General features: G+C 46.4%; 1 protein-coding gene across 1 annotated transcript; it reads right to left on the bottom strand.

Moving 5' to 3' along the window:
- Positions 1–18,705: 18,705 nt before the first annotated feature.
- Positions 18,706–23,063, bottom strand: LOC4816016 (pyruvate dehydrogenase phosphatase regulatory subunit, mitochondrial). Its single transcript, XM_015185605.2, has 7 exons — positions 22,995–23,063; positions 21,160–22,926; positions 20,797–21,094; positions 20,519–20,732; positions 20,308–20,461; positions 20,118–20,233; positions 18,706–20,037 (listed from the first exon to the last, which is right to left on the bottom strand). The coding sequence occupies exons 2-7, from the start codon at positions 22,712–22,714 to the stop codon at positions 19,570–19,572; spliced, it is 2,805 nt and encodes a 934-aa protein (XP_015041091.2). The 5' UTR covers positions 22,715–22,926; positions 22,995–23,063; the 3' UTR covers positions 18,706–19,569.
- Between the last annotated feature and the right edge of the window lie 896 nt (positions 23,064–23,959).

Genomic DNA, 23,959 nt, shown 5'->3' with positions numbered 1-23,959 from the left:
ACAGCCATTCAGGATTCACTTTTATCAAGCGCAAAATGTATTCATGAGTAATTGTCACGCGGCGAAAGGACGCCGAGGGGTGAATGGACGACGGACAGACACAGGCACAGGCACAGGCTCAGGAACAGGCTCCCCCGATGGATGGGAGATGGATAGATGGATTGAATGCCGGTTGCTCGGTAGGTCCTTCGGTCGGTCGGTTAAAATGGATGAATGTTTGGAGCGGACGGAAGCTATCGGCCGGGCGGAAGTGAACGGCAACCGTTGGCGTTGGGCCACGTGATCGGAAGGAAACTCAACTTGCGAATTGAAACATCCGATGCAGACAGCGACGACGACGCGGACGACATCGGTGTCCGTGTCAGCGTCAGCGTCAGAAGCAGCGGCAGCATCCTTGAAATCAATGGAAATCTCATCGCTGCGAAAGTGACACCAAATTGTCAGCTAATCTGCCGCTGACTTTTCAATTTTCCCTTCAATGTTCGCCCCTCACTCGCGAACATCCACCACCCAAATCACTTTAGGGTCGAACTTCAGGCACAGTACGGGTATCAGTATCAGATTCAGTATCAGTGCCAGCCTTGTCACTTGAACCAATCTGCTTGAGCCACAGATAAACATAAATACCCGTAGGATATACATAATTTCCTAATTCGAAGATTTGTACAATTACGTGACAGAAAAGAAAGACTCACGTAAGTTTGCTGGGAGGTACATACATATAAAATTCTGTTTAAGTAGAATTGTCAAGAGAACCATTTAGCCGTATCGAATTATCAAAAATATTATAGGAAATACAGATTTTATCAATTAAAATCAAATTAGTCATTTCATAAGCACACAAGCGATTCAATTCGAGCAAAGAAAGTATAAAAAAAATGTTCAGGTAAATTTTAATGTAATATTTAAATACTTCAAAATGACGTAACAAATAACTAAAAAAAAAGTCTAAGGAGAAACGAAAAATAAACTATAAAATAGATAATACTATTAAAACCATAAGAAAAAAATTCTCAAAAAAAGTATATATGTATGTATGTATATATATTTATATATTTTATATGTCGTTTGGTATTGCTGTTTTCAAAAGGGACAAAATGATTTGTTCTTCAAAAATTTGACGATTTTTATTTTTATTTACATTTCTTACATCTTTCTTTTTTTTCTTTCTATTCTAACACCAACACTAGCCGTTTTATCTTGCTAACAACTAAGCTAGAGAGAGAATGAGAAAGAGTACCATATCGGGTGTAAAAACAAAAATTAGTTGGCCGAAAATACAGAATATCTTAATAAAAAAACACACCACAAAATTAAAAACAAAAATTATTTTCACATTTTACATGTATGTATGTATGTACATACATAATATGTACTCCTACAGCTCCTCCTCTTCCATATCTAGAACATCCCGCATTCAACGTATTCATTAAAAGATTTCCCATCTCCTTATATTCTTGCGTGATGGCTTTGATTTATTCAATAGAATTTTCCGCCAAATATTATAATACATTTAAAGCCTTGAACCATTGGAATGCTCTTCGAGCAGTACAGTATTCAATCCTTTAATCAAATAACATCGGATTAGGAGCTTCTCTTATCACTGAGATTTGTTTCACAATCAATTGAGCAATCAAGAATGGTTATGAAATTATGAAATACATTTGATGGCAAAGAATCTGTTGTTATCAATTATTATTATTATTACATGTCTATTACTTTATATAGAAAATAAATAAAGAGTATAATCACTCGGACTCGGAGAGCCCTCGTGATTGAATGATCTGATTCCCCGAGGAAAAATTATTTATTCATGTCATTAGCTGGTTGAGCGTTAATGACTCCTGGATGGAGAGCCGCCAAATGGCAGAGCCCGGATGGAGCACCGGCTCCGTGTGGCATCTCCCAACCAAATTAGTTCTCTCTAGAAGTTTGAAAGCCACTGACCAGTACTGCCGCTATCTCGTGCTCTCTCTGTCACACACATTCGGTTTGTGTGTGTGGCAGCGCCATTCATTGTTGTCGCTGTGCCCCAAAAGTTGTTGCTGTGTGTTTGCAGCTTACTTGCAGCATTTTGTTGCTGAGGATGTTTGTTGTTCTTGCACAAAAAAATGTTTGACTGGCGCCACTTGAATAACTTTGCCGAAGATGTCGCTGGACGAGAAGGACGGACGCCAGACGGACTGTGCACCGGGCCAGGGACTGTGGACCGGGACCGGGACAGGGCCAGGGCCAGGGCCAGGGCCAGGGCCGGGGACTGTGGTCGTCGTCGTCGTTGTCTCAAAAATAAAGACGATCCAATCCAAAAAAATCGAACGAGTGCACACTTAAATGCAAAAGGACATGAAAAGAACACGACTTAAGGATTGCCCCGTCTCCCCCCACCCATAGTAACTCTCTCGGACTCTCTCTCCCTCTCTCTCTCTCTCTCTCTCTCTCTCTCTTTTGCTCCTCATTTATGTATTTTGTGTGCTTTGCGGGGCTGCCAACGCGCTTTTGTTTTAAAGCTTGGGACTTGCTGGATTGTTGGTGTTTTGTACCAGTATCTGGGCATTGAAGCCGCCGTCTTCGCCGTCGTCGTCGTCGTCATCGTTTGATCAGAAGCCGATGCCGACGACGCCGCCGCCTCAGTGGAGTTATGCGCCCGTGCCCCGTTGTGTGTCCGAGGCTTTTGGCTACTTGAGGCGCCACCAGGCGGCGGCGGCGGCACCGTCTGCTATACAAAAATGCCATGTTCTCTCTCTCTCTCTCTCTCTCCAGATGCAGTTGGAGCTGTGGCTGGAGCTGGCAATGGGGCTGTGTGTGTTGGCTGAAGCGCCTGGCGTTGGCGCTAAGCAACTCAGGCCAATTGGCGTCATCCTTCATGCCCAGGGTCCCACTTCTTTTCGGTGTACTATTCGCATACATAAATAGTCGTACACCTACATATACCCTATACCCTATACCCCATACCCCATATACCATACCCCATACCCGTACTCGTATTCGTAGTGTGTGTGTGTGTGTGTGTGTGTGTGTGTGTGTGCGAGCGAGGCACTTGCCGCCTTCATCCTCATTGGCAACAAAACACTAAATCAAATAGCCGCCACAGAGAAACACGGAGCAGGAGCAGGAACAGGCGATGGACCCGGAGACAGAGGCGGAGACGGATAAAAAACATAGGCGGTGGTCCCTTGGATCGTACGCTTGGGGTCCCTCGCAAAACTGTCGACATATTTCTTGTTTTTATTATTTCACATTTTCAGTTTACTCTCCGCTCTCCCCTCCCCTCAATTCCCAACATTTTGGCAATTTATTATATTTTTTTTTGTTCTGTTTTGTTTCTTTTATTTAATGCCATTATTAATATTATTATGGGTGTGCGTGGGCCAGCAGCTCAAGCTGTTGGAGGTCCCAGTGCTTGGCCAGTGCTTTTAGAACTGTGAGAAGATCAGGGCCCGCCATGTAAGAAACCCACAGAAGGAGAATACTGCTCGAGGAATCCTTTAAGTTGTCTGAGAATAATCAAAGAAAGTTTGGAAGTCATTTAGCTCGTGAGGTTCGATAAAGGTCTAAAGTATATTTAGAAGAATATCCTGTCTGCAATCGTCACAAAGTACATAAGGGAGCATATGTATGTGCTGATGGTGTGTCACAAATTTTCCAATTATTTTTGAATAGCATTATTTCCAAAGGGCTTGTCAAACTGCACTGCAAGGAATATAAGACTCCCAAACTGCAACTGCAGTCAGGAGGCTGCTGCTCAAACATGTCACACATTCAAAAAAGTGATGCAGATGCTGCTGGGGATGATGAGGATATTGTGGAGGGCCCAGAAGCGCCAAGGATGTGGGGAGGCAGGAGCAATTAGCTTTGTGCCACACGTAGCCAAAGCTCCAGGACAAGCGCCAGGACATAGCTGCATCATCATCAAAAATAAAAGAACCAGAACCAGAACCAGAAAGCAGGTCAAGTGCTGCTCCACGAAGATGAAGAAGAAGTGCCACCCCATGTCCACTCCACACTCCACCCCATTTTGGACAAGTGCTCCCATTAGGCAGCGACAGCGACAGCGACACAGAGCTGAGGGGGCAAAAACAGCAATGAAAATCAAGTGGAAGACACAACAGGATGAAGAGGAGCCTGCTCCCCGGGAGTGGGCGGTGCACGAAGATGAACAGGAGCGAGAGCGAGAGCGGGAGCGGGAGCAGGAGCAGGAGCAGAAATGAGAGGTGAGATGTGAGAGAAGGCGGAGGGGTACAGCAGAAGCAGCTCCAAGAGGATTACGAGCACAAGGAGCATGACAAACATGACATGGCCAAAAGTTTGACAAGCGCTGGGCCGCTTCGTCCAGAAATCCATAGTGGAAAATGAGAGCTAAAAAAGACCAGATATATTCACCGACATATACTCGTATGAATGAATAACCCACCCAGGCGGCAGCAAACGAGAGCGCACCCGCTCTCAACCACGAATGCTGATGTGACGATGCTCTGACAATGCCCTGGGTGGCTCAAGGACTCTGATGATACTGCCGGACACGAGCCCGGATCCTCTAGCCGTAGGACTAAAGTTGCACATGTTTGCATTCAATTAGAAGCTTTTGGGCAGGCCAATGCCCGAGGCTTGTTTGCAGCAGCAGCTGGAAATTGGAGCAGCAGAAGGACCAGGCGGACCCCCAGATGAAGAGCAACAACAGAAGCAGAAGCAGAGTCAGAATCAGAAGCAGGAAGAGGAGCAGCCGGAACAGCAGGAACAGCAGGTGATATCCAAATGCCCAGGGTGGGTGGTCAGCAGAGCAGTCCATTGAACCAGCCCCAAACCAATTGAGATATTAGTGGGGCCAGAGCGAAGACCAGACCGAGTTCCATTCCAAGCGATTCCCATTCGAAACGTTTCGAATCGATCCAAATCGAGAATGGAGACGGTGCACTGTGCACGGTGCACAGGAGACCGGTGCCGGCGCCTGGGCTGCAATTTGGCCAACACTCATTCATTATGTCTCACAGTTATTTGGCCTCTCTCTCGTCTGCAATTGGATTCAATTTAGTTACGAGCCCGCTGATGGGATCTACCTCTTTCTCTGTCTCTCTGTCTCTCTCCAGTTGGGCTACAGTTGTGGCTGGTGGAGCTCCTCGTCTGGGGGCGGGGGCCAAGCAAAACGTCCAAGACACGAACAAACCACGCCAAAATCGATATGACTCGATTAACGTGGTTGGATCGCCGACGTAGTCGTAGTCGTCGTCGTCGTCATCATCATCATCGTCGGTGGTGCTATTGATGGCTGTGCGGGCTGAGGCTGCAGATGGAGATGGAGATGGAGCTGGGGATGGGCTGTACTCCAGTCGCCGCCCGAAGCTGCTGTTGGTGGTGGCGCCAGCCGAGAGTAGATCCAGTAGTTCCTCCAAAGCGATCTCAGGAAAAATCTCTTCATTTCGAATTATGAAGAAAGCTTTTGCCATATTTCCCATTTGTTTAATCCCAAAATAATATACAAATATTACTAATAATGTATTGAAACATTGGATTGTGATAGGACAATTGCTCAACAATTGCTGCAAGTGCAACATAAGCTGTTGAACATCTCTTGGGACTGGGATGGTGTTTGCTAGGAAGTGTTCGAGTAGCTATGACGATGATTTTCAGATCCAAACTTTGCAGGCAGCCCCCGGAGAGGGCTCAAGATCAGAGAGGAGGGAGTCTGTAGCCAGGGCCAAACCAGAGTCAGACCCAGAGCCAGAGCCAGGCAGCTACTTCTACTTTGCGTGGTCGCGTTCATCATTTTGGTGTCTTGTTTTGTGGGTTTCATTGCTTTGGTTCCCCGTCCCTCTCCTCATCCTCCTGCACCTCCTGCTCGTCGTGGCTGTTGCCTTTGCCGTTGTTGCTGTTGCTGTGGCTGTGGCTGGCTGGTGCTTAAATAGCTGGGCGGATCTTGATGAGATGATGGGCAATTATCTGCGGGAGGTCCACAGCACACACACACACAGTACACAGCACACACAGCGAGTCCGAGACGTAGTAAAGGCCAACGGGAGACGCCGAGTGGCACGGAGGGGCACGGGCTGGGAGGGGGACAACAAAATATGTCTTACAACGTTGCCCGACTCTTTTGGGGCTGGCTGGCAATGCGATTTTGCGGTTGTGCTCTGCGCATGCGCGCCAGCTTCAGCGCCATCGCCATCAACGCCTCACACACAGACCGGCAGACAGGCGGCGGTGGCGGTGGCTGTGGCGGTGGCAGATGCAACGCGCCAGAGTGGGACAGAGCCAGAGATAGAGACGGAGCCACAGAGAAAGAGAGACACACACGACGAGAGAGAGGGCGATACGCGTGCGCACTAACAAGCGACGACAGCTGGGATCAGTGCGAGTGGAACGCAGCCCCAGCCTCAGCCCGTGCTGCAGGTTGAGAGAGGGAGCATCGGGAGCAGCCGCAGCAGCAGCAGCCAATCATTGCCTCAAGGCCAATTTGGGGGACTGGAAACTGGGCCTGGACTTGCAGTCAGAGCGCTGGACCCCGCGCTGGAGTGGGGGCATGCGTAGAAATATTTGCAAACACGACGCTGATCACGACGAGCGTCCAGTGCCACGGCCAGTGCCAGTGCCAGGGCCAGACCTGGCCAGGCAGCCATCGTGTGGCGTCGCTTCGGTGGCGGCTCTGACGGCGGCTAACCAAACACGATGAGGCGTTGTTGGCGTCATGAAACTACAAGCGGCCCACAAAGCAATTGACGATGGATGTGGGTCCCAGGTCCAAGACGGCGACGCCCTGGCGTCGAGCTCGTAGCCGGAGTCAGAGTCAGAGTCGAAGACGAAGTCGAGGTTGGAGTCGGGAATAGAGTCTGACACGCTGGCATTCGATAATTGCTTTAGAAAGTATGCGGTTCCCCCGATCCTACTGCAGTGGCCTGGAGTCGCAGTCAGACCCTGACTCTGGCTCGGACTCGAACTCTGGCTAAAACTTTCGCTTCGATTGGCTGTCCGCTTGGAAATGTGCTCATCAAGGAGCTGGCTGGCTCTGGAGAAGTATTGGAGGGGAAGAATTGGGGGATCTCTGGTGCTGGTGCTGGTGCTGGTGCTAAGGCTGAACTGAAACTGAATCAACTGGCAATTAATTACTTTGGCCTGGCCTGGCCTGCCCTGGCCCGAAGACAAACCAGCGGCTAGCTGTGAGAAATGATTTCATTTTGTGGCATCAGCTAATTGGCCGCAAAACGCTCCAAACAGAAGGAGGCTGCTGGTGCTGGGAGGGTGATGGAGAGTACAGTCCATTCCCGATGGAAACGAAACGATGATCTCCATGAACCGTTCGACGGACGCGCTAATGGATCATTTTCTGGGAGCCACTACTCGTATTGATCACTAATGAGACTTCCAGAAATGATAGGAGCAACAGAGCAGTCCATAAAAGGATCTCCTCCTATCCTAATACCCATTGTAGCTGTTCTTTTTATCACTTTTAATCTACAAATGGGAGTACATACATATATATCTACACACAGCGAAATGAGTAGTTCCTTTTAGATTTATAAATGTATACCAGCAGATTTTACCCGACAGTGGAAATTGTAAAAGGAAAGTGTTTCCAGTTACATTTTGATATAAATATGAAAATAGTTGATTTACATATATTTTATATATAAAATAAATATATTTCCAACTTAAATTAAGTATATTTCCAAATTAAATAAAATATATATCATACAAATTTAAATTTAATTTAACTAAAAGACAAATTATATATAAATTTATGTTGAACGTTGAATTGAATTATTTCTATAAGGCATCATCCGATATGCGTCCATTACAAGTCAGGACCTCTCAAGGAAGTTAATTTTGGCTGGAAATGATCACTATTGAGGTTTCCATCAGTGCGCATCGATTTTCTCATCATCCAATCAATAAACCCAACGATACCTGGGGATCATCTTAACTAAAGAACTTTAAGCCCATCGCTCGGTTCCATCGAACTCGCCCTGGATGCTGGATCTGGATGCTTTCTCTCCTTTTGGCTTATCCATACTTATGCAGAGTCCTACTCGTATCCTCCTGCTTATCGGGGATCTGTGCAGTCGGCTCTTCAACTTAATTAGTGCACGCTCAACAAACCAATCATCGAACAAAGCCACCACTGTGCGAGCAGCCACTTCAGGATGTCAACCCTAACGACCGGCTCGGAGCTCGGAGCTCAGAGCTAAGATCTCAGGGGGAATGAAATGGGAAACGGGAACGAACACAAATGGCAAACAACAAATGACAAATGGAGAACGACAGTCACAGATTCGGACGAGGTCCAGGAGCAGGAGCAGGAGCAGAGGCAGAGGCAGAGCCGGAAACAGTTGGCCATATGATGTAGATGTTGATGTAGAGGCCCCTGTGGCATGGCTAGTGATGCACACATCCCAGTGGCAATTGGTGCAGGAGCAGAAGCAGGAGCAGGACATCCATCCATCAGCCATCACTTGAGTTCACCTCGAGTGTGTGATTGCTATCAACAGCTTGATTTTAATTTCTCTTCTCCGGCTACTGCCGTTCTACTGCTAGCCTGCTATCCTGTATCTTTTCATCTCCTGCTCTGATTCTCCGATGCTGGCCAAACAATGGCACTGTCCTTGTATGTGTGCGCGTGTTTTTCCAACTGTTTTTGCCTGCGGCCTGTGGCCTGCGTCCTGCGTCCTGCATTGGCACTTCCTAGCGGCGTGCAACGGAGCGGATGAGCCGCATAGTTGGCCAGCTAGGTGGAAAAATCAGAGCGCCGAAGAAAGGATGATAAAGATGTGCAGGATGACGATGATGATGAGTATGAGGATGTGCATGAGCATGAGCCTAAGGAAATGTGTGCGGCATAGTGACTGCTGTACAATGGCTAAGGATGAGCCCAAGGATAATTACTTTTGTGCAATTATGCGATTAGTTTATAGGCCAATAACTTTCTAAGGAATCCACCCACCACCATAGGGAAACACATAATTGATGCGAAGCGCTTAGAATGGAATAGAAAGAGAGAGGGTGAGAGAGGGAAAGAGAGATCCTTGACTTGAACTGCACAAAAATGTGAATATGGATACAGATACAAATACAAATACAAATACAAATACAGAGATTTATGTGCCTATCGTATCATCATCCAAAATTGATCGTTCTCTAGGATATATACATATATGAGATGGCTATACATAGATATAGATCTGAATATTTTTAGATATATATAAAGAAAACTTTACCCATCAATTTGAGATGGACATACAATCTGGAGATGCCTCTGTCCTTCGATGTAATCCACATCGATTCAATCAACAATGGGGGACAACACCACCACACCGCACACACAAATTACTGTGGCTCGAAGCGAAACTAACGCCCAAATCGAGACCGACTAGACTCGTTTCGACCATCAATAAGACGTTATCAAAATTGGCTCAAGAGGAAGTGGATGGGAGGCCCGGGTGCAGCCACCTGCCACAGCTCAGCGGGGGGTAGTGGTGGTGCTGGTGCTGGTGGTGGTGTGTTTGCAGTGATATATTTTTCACGCTCATAAAATAAACGTCAACCATAAACCGTGACTAAGTCGGGAGACAAACAAATTACTAAATAAGCGCGCATCGAAAACTGGGCCGGCTCGTAAAGGACATACATACATCTATCTATTGCCACCCATAATAACGCGTGGGGAGGGGGAGGAGCGAGAGAGGTATGCGGCAATCATATGGGAAGACAGAGGCGTATCTCGTAGCTCAAAGGGGATCACATGTCGTTCACTTCTACAATGAAAATGAATGTTGCAACTATGCCATTTAAAGGGGGAATGTATGTTTGATTTCTGGTTTTTACATTGTGATATCCATCCATGGTATCCTTCCATTAATTGCTACCTTCTATATGCCAAAGTTTATATAGAAAGATCCCTGGACACACCGCCCATGTACTGACTTGCAACCACGTGACAAGTGGACACTAGACACAGGTCCGAGAGATATGTGCATATAAATCCACTGACAGATAGCCGGACACAGCAGCCACCACCACCGGACCACCGATAGAGGCATAGATGACCCCACATCCACATTCCCATCCACATTTCCTCATGCACACATGCCGCATGCTGCATGCCGCATCCGCATCCAAAATGTAAATATTTAATTTTGAAACAGTGTAACTAAAGGGATTTGAAACGCGCGTGGCTGCCGAGGCAGGGGTGCACGACACGAAGCGGGCAGACCATCGCGGAAATCAACGAAACCCGCAGCATTCGCTCCGGTCCATCTCCATCCCATCGAGATCCGGGCTGGAGGTGGAGATGGGGATGGGGATGGGGATGGGGATGGGGATGGAATGTGAGGACTTGCCCTCGTTGTGACATGTGAAAAGTAGCAGTTTCTTTGCGATTTTCCCGTGTCGTATAAAAGCAGATACATATTGGACTCCAGACTGATGTTTCTTTGAGTTTCCGTCTTGGCATGGGAACAGATTCCTCACCCAGTGTCCAGTGTCCACTGAGTCCCTTGTCGTTTCGAATTTTGGCTACTTTACAACATTTTGCATCGGTCTCGAGTTCCATGTCTACTTCCCACCCATCCACTCCGGAGCAGCGGCCCAGTGCTGGCCACATAACAAATGACATGTGTCCGTGTCCATGTCCGTGTCCGTGTCCTGCTTCAAAGACCCTTCCTTCTATTTTTATGGCAAAATAATATCAAGATAAGCGGGGTATTAGACAAAGCCAGCAGACTTCCACTTTGACTCGGACTGCTGCGGGTCCCTGGTCCCTGCCTGGTCCCTGCCCTGTCCCTGGGGCGTGCTTGGTTGAGAGCAGGACCTTCTCGGCCTCGAACTTAGAGTCAATCCTTGGCTGCCACAGACTCCAAAAGTTGCTCAACTTCGGTTCTTACCCCTTTTCTTTTTGTTTTTTGTTTTAATCGATTGATTGCCGTGTGTTTAGTTTTTTATGCGGGGCATCCTCCTGCTCCATCTTTTCCAGCCTTTCCCTGGGTGTCCGTTTATGACGTCCGGATAAGATCAAATTGCAAATTGGCTTTGGGCTGTGGCAAACTTTAAGTTTCCTTCCCTTCCTCCCAGTCAAATCGAAGATATCCTCTGCTCTTGTTTTGGCCGCAGACCAAGGAAATTGCAACTGCAGATGAGTATGTACGGCGTGGTTTGTGGGTAAGTGTTTTAATATTTACCGTACATACTAGTAGAATCCTTTGGTTGGCAGGTTGAGAGAAACTTCACTACTTTGTCGAAGGAATCAGCCCCATCAGTCCAATGAACAGAATAGGTAGTGGAATGAAATCATTGGAAAGAATCCTCAGCTCTATGTTTATATATATTTCATATGAAAATGTGTTATAGTATATATCGTCCATGGACGGTATACAGATGCTATGTTATTTGAACCACATTTAATAGTTTTGTGGGTCATATTTAATTCTTCGAATCATAATAGATTCCTTGATTTCCCAAACGGATAAAATAAACTTCCTGAGCATTTCTTAATGCATTTCTTTAGCAGTTCATAGAATGCCTAGAATTTTGAACAAGTTTATTTTAATTTCATGTTCGGTTCAATATTGCATTTCCATATTTGCATGTGAGCACTTATCATTCTCTGATTCATCAAAACTTTTATTTTGATATAGGTTCGTGTGCGAATGTTCATATATTGAATAGTTCCATCAACATCTGCCAAGTTTTGTCTCATAGTTTTGCCATAGTTTTCAGGAGATTATAGACTCATTTTAGAGATCTGAAAGTCATACTTATGTGGTTGACAGACACATCTAAAGGAATTGATATAGCTACAATCTCTTATTGTACAAACCCATTTTGTATCTCTAGTACTCGTAGAAACGTAGTACTCCGTTGAAACTTTTCTCGCCGACACATCTTGGGGTCTAAATCCATTTCTGGATTTCTTAAGTCGCGTCGTGGGTGGGTGCCGCCTCTACATCTCTGTCGGATTTATCCTGATGGCCATCAAATGTTTTGGCAAGGTTTAAGGACCGCTGGCCCAGCGGGAGATATCCTATGTATTCGCAATAATAACGATATCAATAGACGCGGGAGGATGGCAAGGAGGAAGGAGAGGTCACACCTCTTGACTGGCTATGCAAATCCCGGCTTTGCTTAATTTGCTGTGCGTTGACAGCAATTTAATTCCCCAAAGCCATAAAAGTGTAATAAAATTTTCAATTGTAACTGTTGGGCGTGGATTTGGGATGCGTCCCTGCCCCTGACCCTGCCCCTTCCCCAAGGCGCTGACGCTCGAGGGTTGGATGCTGGATTCTGAATCTGATTTGGATATTGGATTCGGTTCTGGTGGCTGCTCTTGGCAGTGCGCAAAGTGACGCAGTCGCTGCCAATGACACTGTCATCTCCTGCCACCCAGCAGGCCACAGAGAGAGAGACATCTCTTACGACAGCAGCGAAATCGGCGGTTGGCGGCATCCTGCTGACGCCTGCAACTGGCTGGCTGGCTGGATGGCTGACTGGCTGCTTCTTTGCCCTTTTGCCTGCCCGAGCACTGCTGTTCTTGCCTCATCCAGCCCACCCCACAGCCACAGCCACAGCCCCACCCGCCGCGATGATGCAACCCTCTCGCGCATAAATCACAGTGACAAACTCGTCGCATGCAAAGGCGCGGAAAGCGGAGCGCGTGCCGCAGACACGGCCGGTGACGTCGACTGTCTGCTGGCACAGTGTCCCAGCAGCCTGATTCCACGGAAGTTTGTGCATCTTCATCAGACTATCCCAAATATCCCGAAGATTCCTTAGGCGACAGGTGTTTATAGACCTACTCAAGAGACAAACCTGCTGCAAAGCTTACCGCAAGACCGATTAAAGCTACAAAAATAATCCAATGTGATTCAAATTATTGATATAAAATGCAATTACAAACTTCTGCAGAGATACAAAACTCGAAGAAAAGTCTCTGTATCTGTATCTGAAACTTAGTTATAATTTCTGCTACTCGTGAATGGGCATGGGACTGTCAATAAAAGTCAATAAAAACTCTTTTCAACACGAATATACATATATATCTGTTACGATGCTATTTTCTACATTAAATAATAACTATTAACTTTTTCCACCAATAAACCTATTAAAATTAGCAACATTTCATTTTTTATTGGTATTTTTATAGTCATGTATTACTTTACGTACTATTATTTCCTATAGAAGAGATGATTCTTGATACAAATTATTCCACAAATTCTCTGTAACATATTGAACTATCTATAAAAACATTCCCAATCCCGGGTAACGGTTTATTTTGTAACTTTTATTACCCCGGAATTTCGTAATGTAGCGGCAGAATGGATATGGATATGACCCATATGTAAATGTAATTACGGCATAGTTTCTGATGGATCTTGAACCACTGTGGCATTTGGCTCTGCTGTGTGTTGTGTAACCGCGTATTAAAATGTTTCCATTCAGAGTGGCTTGACTTTGTCACCCACACCAGCGTTTTGCCAGCACAGGAACCCCATCCACCAAACACCATACAGAAACCACCAACCACTCCCGATCCGATCCGATCTGACGTACGAGTGTATTCAAATGCAATTTGCTCAAAGTGCGCATAAGAATCTCATAAACAAATTAGGCTTGATTTGGTTTTGGTTTTGGTTTTGGTTTCGGTTTAGGTTTCGGTTTGTGTTTTGTGGGTTCTGGGAGGGGGACAGTGCTCTGGCTCTGGCAATCAAAGGCTTAGGCTTAAGGTCACTAATAACTTCTTGGAGCGTGGAACGTGCCCGGCACTCGAAAGTTGTAATCCCCCACAGGCCGAAAGCCAACTTGTCGCCATCCCCCTCCTAGTGACTATTGACAGACAATCAGCCACTTGAGAGGAAGCATACGGCCGTAAGGGATGGGGACAAACAGAACGGAAAAAGAAAGAACAAAAAAAACCTGAGCTGAAATCAAAGCCGAACGAACCACAAGATATCACAGATTTTCATTATGAAGCATTTAGGCAAACTCCCAGACATCCCATCCCCATCTCCATCACCATCACCATCCCGGTCCAAGCAAAAGGGAGTCTGGCTACATTGTGGTCCAGGGTCCAGGGTCCAGGGGGTTTCCTCATCGCCTCAGTTTCCCATCCTTCAGTGCTTTTTCTGGCCCTGCTTTCGGGTTGCTTCGTTTCGGCTTGGTCTCCGGTATCTCTGCAAATTAAATTAGATGCTTAATATGCAGCGGGCGTTTCATTTGTTTTGCGGCTAGAAAATCAACGTGGAAAATTAGGCAAACAAAGCTCTGGCTCTGGCAAATCCCAGCGGGAGGATGTGGTGGCAAGGCCCAAGGCCCAAGGCCTCGGTCCAAGACCAAGTCCGTTCGATGCCAGAAGCTTAACATCTAATGAGGCACATTACTTCTGGCCGGAGATTTGAAATCATTATCCCATCGGAACAAATCCGGCTGCTGCCCCTGCTCGGGCATTTGTTAATTTTGTGCAAACATTCGGGACGGGGGCCATTGCCATTCCCATTCCCCTGACCCTGGACAGCGGCATGTCAAATATTGACTCTGTGGAGCGATGAGGGGCGGCAGGCACTTATTCCAGGACAGTTTAAGACATGACTTCTGCGAGATACACCATATTCCCAATGAGTCCTAGATTAATCGACGGCTACTTGTGGATACTTCTCTTTACGAAATCACCAAAGAACTGACTGAAGATATCTGAAGAATATTTATGAAAGGATTGTGTTTCAATATCATTGAAAGGTCAATGTGTGGCTAATATTCAACATATTACATATATGTATGTATTCTATTCTATTCTATTCTATTCTATTCTATTCTATTCTATTCTATTCTATTCTATTCTATTCTATTATATTTCTCCAACCCTAACAACAAAAACGCAAAAATAATCCTCAACTATCTAGACCAATCTAAAATCATTCACTACATATAACCTCATAAACAATCATCCCTGTACATTTACATATACACAATTAGTATTTTAGATAATAATTCCTCCACAACATATAATAACGTATAGAACCAACCCTGTACATATGTATGTATATAAGCACATACATCCTCAAACGTAAATTAATACTATAGTGAGCTTAAGGCCTCAGCAGCTTTAGCCCCACACCCTAGTTAATACCTAGTTTTAACTAGTTATTAGCTTTATATAAATAAATAAATATTTCTAAAAAACCATTGAGGGGCAGGGGAATATATAAATTTAAGTTACAAGACCCTTTATCCTTTATCTTGGTTTCGCATGGTGCAGTCATTGCACATCAGCGTCCAAATATAATAAAATGTCCCAATGTCACGGAAGATAATGATAATGCTGCGACACATACCATTAATCATTTGTCAGAACCGCAGAGTATATTCTGTGCGTTTCATACAATAATTACTTATAAAAACCAAAAATATACCATGACGTTTCTTCAAACTACAATATGGTTCCAAGAAGACATCCTTAAATAGTACAATATGATGATATGATAATATGTTTAGCACTCTAAGTTGTGTTTGTATGATGTTCATGTCCTGCTGTTGCTCCTCCGGGTACTGCTCTCCCACTCTGTGTGTATGTGTGTTTGGCTAAGACATTCAGGCGTGTGCTAATGCCCAAAAACTCTGTCCAAAGATTTGTGCACATGTTTTTGGCCAAGTTTCGGTGCTGCTTTGTGCTTTCCTTCCGCTTGGTCCACAAAGTTTTCCAAGAGCCAACTACTGGCTACTGGTGGTCGTCGTCGTCGTCGACTTCGTCGGTGTTGTTTCTGCCCTCCACCCTCCCCATCTTCTCATTGGACTGCTTCTGCTGTTGCTGTGGCTGTGGCTGTGGCTGCTGCTGTTGGTTTATCCTAGGGGCACTTTCGGCCACGCTCGGCTGGCTCTTGGCCTGGTCTTCTGTGGCTCCGGCCGGCCCTGGTCTCCGGTCTGCTGTGTAGGATTACAAACTATCTTTTTGTTAGTAATTAGCTGCACACGATAAACGTGACATTATTATTGTTGCCAGTTGTGCAAAAGTTTCGGCTCTGATCTGCTCGGTCGGCCTGGTCCCAGCTGCTGTCTGCCCCATGGCCCGCCTGCCTCCGCCAGCTCCTCCTAGTCCGCCTGCTCCTCCTCTTCCTCCTCCTCCTGCTGCTGGCTTTCTTCCCTGAGTCTTTCCTTGGCTTGATTTGTTGCCATCGCTGCACATTTGAATTTTTGTGGAGCTGTGTGGAGCTTTCTGTTCTCGTTGCCGTTTTACAAATGAGCATTTGTTAAATCAAAAATTCAAGTGGCAACGCCGCACTCCGGCGCCAGAGACAGACCCCATAGCCAAAGCTGCAGCCAGTGCAATAGCCACAGCCACAGCTACAGCCACAGCCAGGGACATCCCGAAGAGAAATGATCAATTTTGAACTGGCGGCAACGGCAACGGTGTCCGTCCTTCTCCTCAGCACCGGCTCCTCTCCTCTCCGCTCCGCTCCGCTCCTCCATCATGTCTTGTAATTTATGCCCATTTATTGTGTGGTTGCTCCTACCGTCTTGGCCTCGTCTTGTGGTTTTTTTTTTTTAGATGGACCTGGGACAGGCGGCCCGTTGCTGCATCTAGAGAGAGCAATCACTAAATTTGCATACATATGTCCAGGCTCTGATTCAAATACAGATTCCGCTTCACTCACCCTGTCTGGGTATTGGTCTTGGTCTGGGTCTTGGTCTGGGTCTGGGTCTTGGTCTGCGTCTTGCCCTGAGTCTCTGACTGGGTCCGAGTCCAAGGCGGAGTCAGAGTCCGAGCCCGAGTAGGAGTCCGAGTCTAGGGTCAATTTCAATTTGTGGTCGCTCCGTTGAAAAGCGGCGACAAATCGCTGGCAGTGGCGCCATTTTTGTGTATATATTTCGTATGTACTCCTCAATGATTGTTTCTCTGGGACAAATGTTTCGGTGCAGAAGATTACTGCCATTTTAAGGAAATTCCATAAATACATATCTATGTATTTCCAACCAAAGCTTGCCATTTCATATACATACGTACATATGTGGGAAAAATATGACTTTCATATGTACCACTTTGTAATAAATTATCTGTAATGATCGATATTTGAGAGTTTTCTTCATATAGGTGCTTGGAATTGTATGTACTCCTCGACGCTTAGATTTTGATAATACTTATACCACACAGAAGTTAAAAAATTGATAGCTAAGTTTTTTAGAATTAATTTAGATAATAGAAATTAATTTAGATGTTTCTACAAACACTCCAAGAAAAATGGCGTAGAAAAGGGAAACAGAACCATATTTCAATTAAATAGTAATAGTAAATAGTAAAATTTAATAGAATTACAAATTCCACTTGAACATGTTATAGTTGTTAAATGTTAAATAAAGCCTTTTTAATACGATCCATATTAAATCTAAATATAAAACATTTGTGCCTTAAATTTACATAATATATTTACATTTGATCTACATAAGAGTAAACAAATAATTTATTTAACTTTGAAAAATATTTATTTTGAATATAATATGAATAATATGAAAATATTTGATTTAAATATATTAATTTAATTTTTTTAGAATTAATTTAGGTAATAGAAAATACAAAATATTTGATTTAAATATATTAATTTAAATCAAATATTTTCACATTAAGGTAAAAATGTAGGTTGTATTTCTGAGTGAATTTTTTATTTTATTATAATTAGGATTGTATTTTGTATTTTTGGTAATAAAATAATATCCCTGATACAAATACTATTTTGTTTTCTGTTACTGTATATTGCAACTTATACAACAGTCACATATAAATTACGATGATTTACAAAAAAAAAAAAAAAATGAAACATGCGTGTCATCAAGTTTAAAGAATTTGGATGAGGATATTATATGGTTCAATTATCTGTCCCGGGTTTCTAGGGTAGAGGTCCTCTTAGATCATCCTGTTAGGCAGGTCGACTGGGTGTATTCTGGCCAGCCTACGCCGGTATCGGGATCTCGCAAGACGCCTCGCCAGTACATTAGGGTGGCTTCTGAGCTTACAAATATGGCTCTTCGCTTGATTGTTGATAACATCATCAACAAGTGGTACGTTTCGGTCGTTGGCGATATCCCTGTTACGGATATACCACTCCGCTCCGGAGATCCTACGCAGAAATTTACTCTGAAATGTCATGATCCTCGCAAGGTTGGGAAGGTGAAAACAGTTGGTTTTTACCATTTCCAATCTCGGACCAAATCTGTCTATTTAAATCAGTGTTAATTATTTCAGAGCTTATTCGGTGCTTTATTAGAGCTTTTGCGGTGGCTTACAGTGAGCCATTTACTGCGCTGTGATGCTTTCAGTGATGAAAACTATGGAGATAAAACGTGTATTAACGTTGGTACTCAATTTCTATATGCATATACAATATATTTCCGCACTCCGTCTAGCACTTTCCAACTAATAATTAATATTCAAGCTGTTTTTGTACCGCACTTTTGTACTCCTCTTCAATTCTTTATCTGTCTTTGCCCCTCTTTGAGTGCCGGGTATAAAGATCACACACTCGATTCGGTATTTTTGTAAGTATATACGGTTCAACCATGGCAACATGCACTCGTGGTTGGGGCTGAGTCCCCCAAATGAACTTTTCTTTTTAGGAAGTTGACGAGCAAGAGCTCCAGCATCACCAAACCAAAGCTTGTTACGCGCGTACTCCAGTCAGAAATTCAGAGCGACCGAGGAGCGCTACCGCAAGACGTGCGATACGTATACAATGCACCCGCCTTTGTATAAACTGTACATTTATTGGCATAGGTCCATACGAACATACATATTCGTATATAAAAGAAAATGGTATCATAATATATTTTAATATAAACATGTATAGTATATCGTACATACAACGATATCTGTACACCAGCATTAATGTACACCATATGAAAAATAGAAACTGTTGAACGTTGTGTTAGTAAAAATTGGATTATAAATATTGTATGTCTTAAACAATAGTTGCTCAGATCGAACCGCGTATGTATTGTCCCCAAGAGGTTCCCCGTGTCTCTGTTTTTCTTTTTTTGTATTTCTACTAGAAGCAAGTTTGGGTAAATTTGGCTAAAGGCCACCATTAACACTTGAAGCAAAGCGGATCAGATGATAGTAAGCTTTGAGTAAACAACGTTTCCTTTGTGCCTGTTTTAACAATGTGCAACATTTCAAAACAACCGGAAGATCATCCAAAATACATACAAACGTGGATGCATATGCTCGTAGCTATGGTATAGCTATATTATATACATATATGGGTTATTGTATCTGGATTAATTGACGCGCGACATGTTCTCACACAGAAAAAACAAGTCAAACTTAAACAGAAAGAGACGTTCTTCAGGTCCATATCAGATCGGATCATATCAGATCGGCGGGGGAAGAGAAGGAGGTTCGATAATTGAGCAAACAAGTGTTATTGTTGTCTCCCACTCCGTCATATGGGTCCACTGTCCGTCTCTTTTCATATCATTCACTGGTGACACTACATCAAAATAATATCGCTTGGCTTTTGAGACTCTCGAGTTAATCTAGAAACGAACGAACGAACGGATGCCAGGCATACGGCTATCAGGGATGGACTTTGTCCCGGTGGTACCTTCTCAATGACCGCCGCCCCTTGTCACCGTTGTCAGATGGGAGCTGAAGGACAAGAGATCCGCCTGATCGGGTTTGTCGCGCGTCGCATGGTAGGCCTCGCGCTCGCGATCCGGGAACTTGGTGGGCAGATTGGGCGAGTGCAGGTTGACCTTTGCCTCGAACCGGACGCCGGCCACCTCCACCTCATAGTGGCCGGAGAGGATGTAGTCATTGGTCACGGCTAGCTCCTGGCCCTGCTCATCGAAGTTGCGCACAAAGCCGAGACAGACCTGCTTCTCGAACGTGTAGCCGTAGCCGGTGGTGGTGGTCATACCCACGTAGACGCCGTCGCGGTAGATGGGCTCGCCGCCCCAGCACCACATATCCACCTCGTGGTCATGATCGTTGAGCAGCAGCTGGACATACATGCGCTTGACGCCTTCCTCCCTCTGCTTGAGCAGCGCATCGCGTCCTATAAAGTTGATGGGTTTCTGTAGAGTGAAGAATACAAGGAATATCGGTATTATTATCCTCCAGTCAAGTAATTTGGATCCCTGCATCCCATTCTCACATTGAATTTGACACGCCAGCTACGGCCACATTCCAGTGGCGTTGTAAAGGTGTCCAAATCCTGGCCCCAGAACGCGTAGAACTTCTCAATGCGCAGCGCACGCGTAGCATAGTAGCCTGCAAAGTTGCAGGAATGGCAAGGCTCCATAAAGATTGCGGATTAATGATTCATGATAATAACTCTCACTCACCTGCGTGCTGGATGTTGAACTTGTGACCAGCCTGATAGAGCCGCGAGTAGACGTGGAGCGCATATTCGTTGGGTATGTACAGGACGTAGCCCAGTTCGCCCGTGTGGGTGATGTTAAGCACACGGATGCCGTCGGCCAGGCCCACATCGAGTTCCTGCAATGAGTTCCGAATGAGAACTGCTCCTTAGTCCACCCACAACCGGTTACTCACCTTGTACGTAAAGAAGGGGAAGTTCTTGGGCGTGAGATCGGTGTCGGTGAGCTCGGAGAGCAATATCCGCGAATAGGGGCCCAGGATGCAGATGGCCGTGTACATGGAGGTCACATCCGCCACATTCACCTTGGCCCTCAGGTGGTCGGGCATGTTTTTGCGTATCCAGCACATGGAGCGCGTCTGTTGTATGGTAGGGGCAATCATCATGTAGCTAAGGAAAGACGGAATGAATTAGAACGAGTGGGAGCATGGCAATGAGGTACTCCATAGCTCACTGTCGCTCCGAGAGCCTGGCCAGAGAGCAATCGTTCTCGTAGCCACCGTTGTGATTCTGCATGCCCGTGTGTATGATGGAGCCCACGGCCACGTCCACATCGTTTGAGCAGAGATACTGCAGCAGGTCGACGACCTCGGTGCCCTTTGACCAGAAGTCGTACTTAGTGAAGGAGCTGTAGTCCGCAATGCCGACACGCTCGCGGCATGCGCGATATTCGGAGGCCACGTGATCGAACCAGGGCGGCTTGCCAAAGGTCCGTGTCTGGGCAATGCGGAACCGCGGCAGTCCGAACTCATCTATGGAAGAGGACACAGGACACAGATTAAACAAAGGACTACGACGTGTGCAGCCCAACACCAACCTTTCTTGTCCTTCTGGTCAAAATAGTTGGCCCGCTCGTAGCCCATGGACTGGCCAAAGACGGCGCCCGCCTCTTTCAGCTGCGGATAGATGGGCGACATGCGCAGGTTGCGTCCTGTCTGGAACTCCTCGAAGGGATAGTTTATCTCAAAGTGCTTACCGGGCGCCTCCTTACAGCGGTCGCGCAGGAACTTGCGGTTGTTGTGCAGCCCCAGGAACCGGCTGATGTCGAGGATGTGCAGATCCAGGTATGTGGAGCCCTTGGTAATGAGATCCGTGAGGACACGGCCGATGCCGCCGGATGCAGACACGCCCATCGTTTTGTTGCCGGCGGCCACATAGTAGTTCTGGATCTCTGGCGCCTCGCCCAGTATCCACTTGCAGTCGGGCGAGAACACCTGCAGCGAATTAGTCAGCCTGTCGAGGGTGGCCTCCCGGAAGGAGGGCACGCGCACCAGCAGGGCGTCAAGTAGTTCGTGAAAGTGATCCCAGTCCGGCGGGAACTGGCGGGCCGTCTGCGACAGGGGGATTACCCCGTCCTCGTACACCATCTTGGCCTCACGCTCGAAGCCGCCGGCCAGGATGTGGCCCTCGCACTCCCGAAAGAAAATGCGCCCGTCAAAGTCGCGCACAAATGGTGTGTTGGGATCGAGGCCGTCTATGGCCTGGGTGTGCAGATAGTGGTGCTCCACCGCCTTCAGCGGCACTTTCACCACAGGTTTCGATAGTGTGCCCACCTCGCGGGCCCAGAATCCGGTGCAGTTCACGAAGTACTCGCAGTCCACATCCCCGGCCGTCGTCTCCACCCGCTTCACCTTGCCGTGCTCGCTGTGGATCTTCTTGATGGCGCAGTGTTCCACGATTTGAACACCCAGGCGGCGAGCCTCCTCCACGTAGGCGTGGCACACCAGATGGGGATCGCAGACGCCGTCCTCGGGTATCCAAAGGCCGCCTTCGATGCCGTCCAGCGAGAGCAGCGGACAGTGCTGCTGGCACTGTTCGGGGGAAAGGATCTCGCAGTTCATTCCCCAGGCCACGGCCTGGGACTTCATGCGATTAAACGAAGTCATCCGGTCAAAGTTGCGGGCCAGGTTCAGACTGCCCACCTGCCGCCATCCGGTGGGCAGGCCACGCTCCGTCAGCTGCTTGATCAGATCGATGGAGTACTCGGCCAGCTTCAGCTCAGTGTAACTCGGCTCGAAGCGACCGGCCAGGCCGCAGGCGCTCCATGGCAGCTCCCCGCCCACGCGGTCCTGTTCAATGAGCAGCGTCTCGCCGCCCCAGCCATGGAGTCCCAGGTGGTAGGCCACCGAAGCGCCCGTGATGCCGCCACCGCAGATGACGACGCGCGCCCGTCCGGGCAGCTGGCCCGCCAGCTGCTCGCTGAGATCGGGCGCCTGCTGGGGCTGGAACTTGCGCTTACGCAAGACCTGCTCATCGGCAGGATCCGTGTGGCCGGTGGCTACACTCAGTGTTCGCGTGGCCACTCCACTGTGGGTCCATAGATTGCCACCGGACGGGATCGAGCGTCCCAGGCCTCCGAGCACCCTATACATGGCTCTCGCTCACGCGCACGGTACCTCTAGCAACTCGTCCGGCCTCCGCGTCCGGGCACACACATACATACACGCGACGAGCCCAGGTGTCACACGACCCCGAAATGTCACAACGCACTTGGACAGGGATTGGACAGGAGATGGCAGATGCTTCTGGGCATGGGACGGGGTCCGGTCGATTGTCTGCTGGCTGATCTGGAGAGGCACAAGTGCTGGGGGCAGGTGCAAATTACTAGTAGCTGCTTAATATGTGCAATTTAATTAAAAGAATATTACTAACAATACCAGGGAAGGGGCAAGGTGGCCATCGATATTAGCAGCGCAGCCCTGGCACTTTGTTTACGTTTTGCAGGGCTGCTCTGCGACGATGTGGCAGCGCCACAGCCAGCAGCTGTTTTTTGCAAGTGGAATTTTAAGGGTGACAAAGAAACATAATACGGAAAGAAACCAACAAGAAAGAGTTTCCCTTGAAGATTAAGAAATAACCAGCAGCTAAATAATACCTGTCTATGCAACTTATGCTGTGAACCGAATGAAATCAATGCACTGCAAACATGTGGCAGTGCCAGCCAGCAGCCGCTAATGGCGCGAAATTCAAATCGAAGATAGGAAACGGTTTTGAGCGATGGACAATTATTTACGGCGCGTTCTTGATCCCAGCTACTCACATTCTTTCTATTGCCTCCATTTCTCCGAGATTTATTCTTCGAAAAGCATTAGACACTACCACTTTCTGGAATACAACTATGTGGCAACGCCAGTGTGCAACAGCCGAGGGCGGCAATTCAAATCGGAACCGAACCCTTAGGAATACAACAAGGCACGCTTTCAGTTAAAGATTTATTTATTAACCACCAACACCCATCAACTTTATGGATATTTTTTTTGTACAACTTTACTTTGGTTAAATTGTGTTTAAATTGTATTCAACGGGCATGCTTATGCAGTTTGCTCGTTTCACAAAATCAACAAACGTAAATAGCACACAAAACAGAAATTGCATTCGAGAATTCATCTTATTGTAGTATCTGTATATAGTATGCATGTATGTCTGTGTGTACGTTTATAATGCATAGCCTGTGTATGTGTGTGTGTGTGTGTGTGTGTTTTAACATCTATATTTTATTACATTTGGTATTTCTTTTCCGCCAGATTGTTCGTCTTGCTCTAAAGAACAAGTTCTACATTTCATATATTTAGTAGCGCAGATATTTCTTCGTTTTGCTCGGGGATCAATTGCTTATC

The sequence above is a fragment of the Drosophila pseudoobscura genome, chromosome X (assembly GCF_009870125.1).
Source record: "Drosophila pseudoobscura strain MV-25-SWS-2005 chromosome X, UCI_Dpse_MV25, whole genome shotgun sequence".
Classification (NCBI taxonomy): domain Eukaryota; kingdom Metazoa; phylum Arthropoda; class Insecta; order Diptera; family Drosophilidae; genus Drosophila; species Drosophila pseudoobscura.
The sequence above is the reverse complement of the archived record's forward strand: the minus strand, read 5'-3'. Positions and strand labels throughout refer to the sequence as shown.

Excerpts from the sequence above, each read along its gene's own strand:
- LOC4816016 (XM_015185605.2), bottom strand. The coding sequence starts at position 22,714 with ATGTATAGGGTGCTCGGAGGCCTGGGACGCTCGATCCCGTCCGGTGGC. Across the intron at positions 20,462-20,518 it reads TCCCCTTCTTTACGTACAAG|GAACTCGATGTGGGCCTGGC; the intron begins GTGAGTAACCGG and ends AACTCATTGCAG. Across the intron at positions 20,038-20,117 it reads GCTGGCGTGTCAAATTCAAT|AAACCCATCAACTTTATAGG; the intron begins GTGAGAATGGGA and ends TTCACTCTACAG.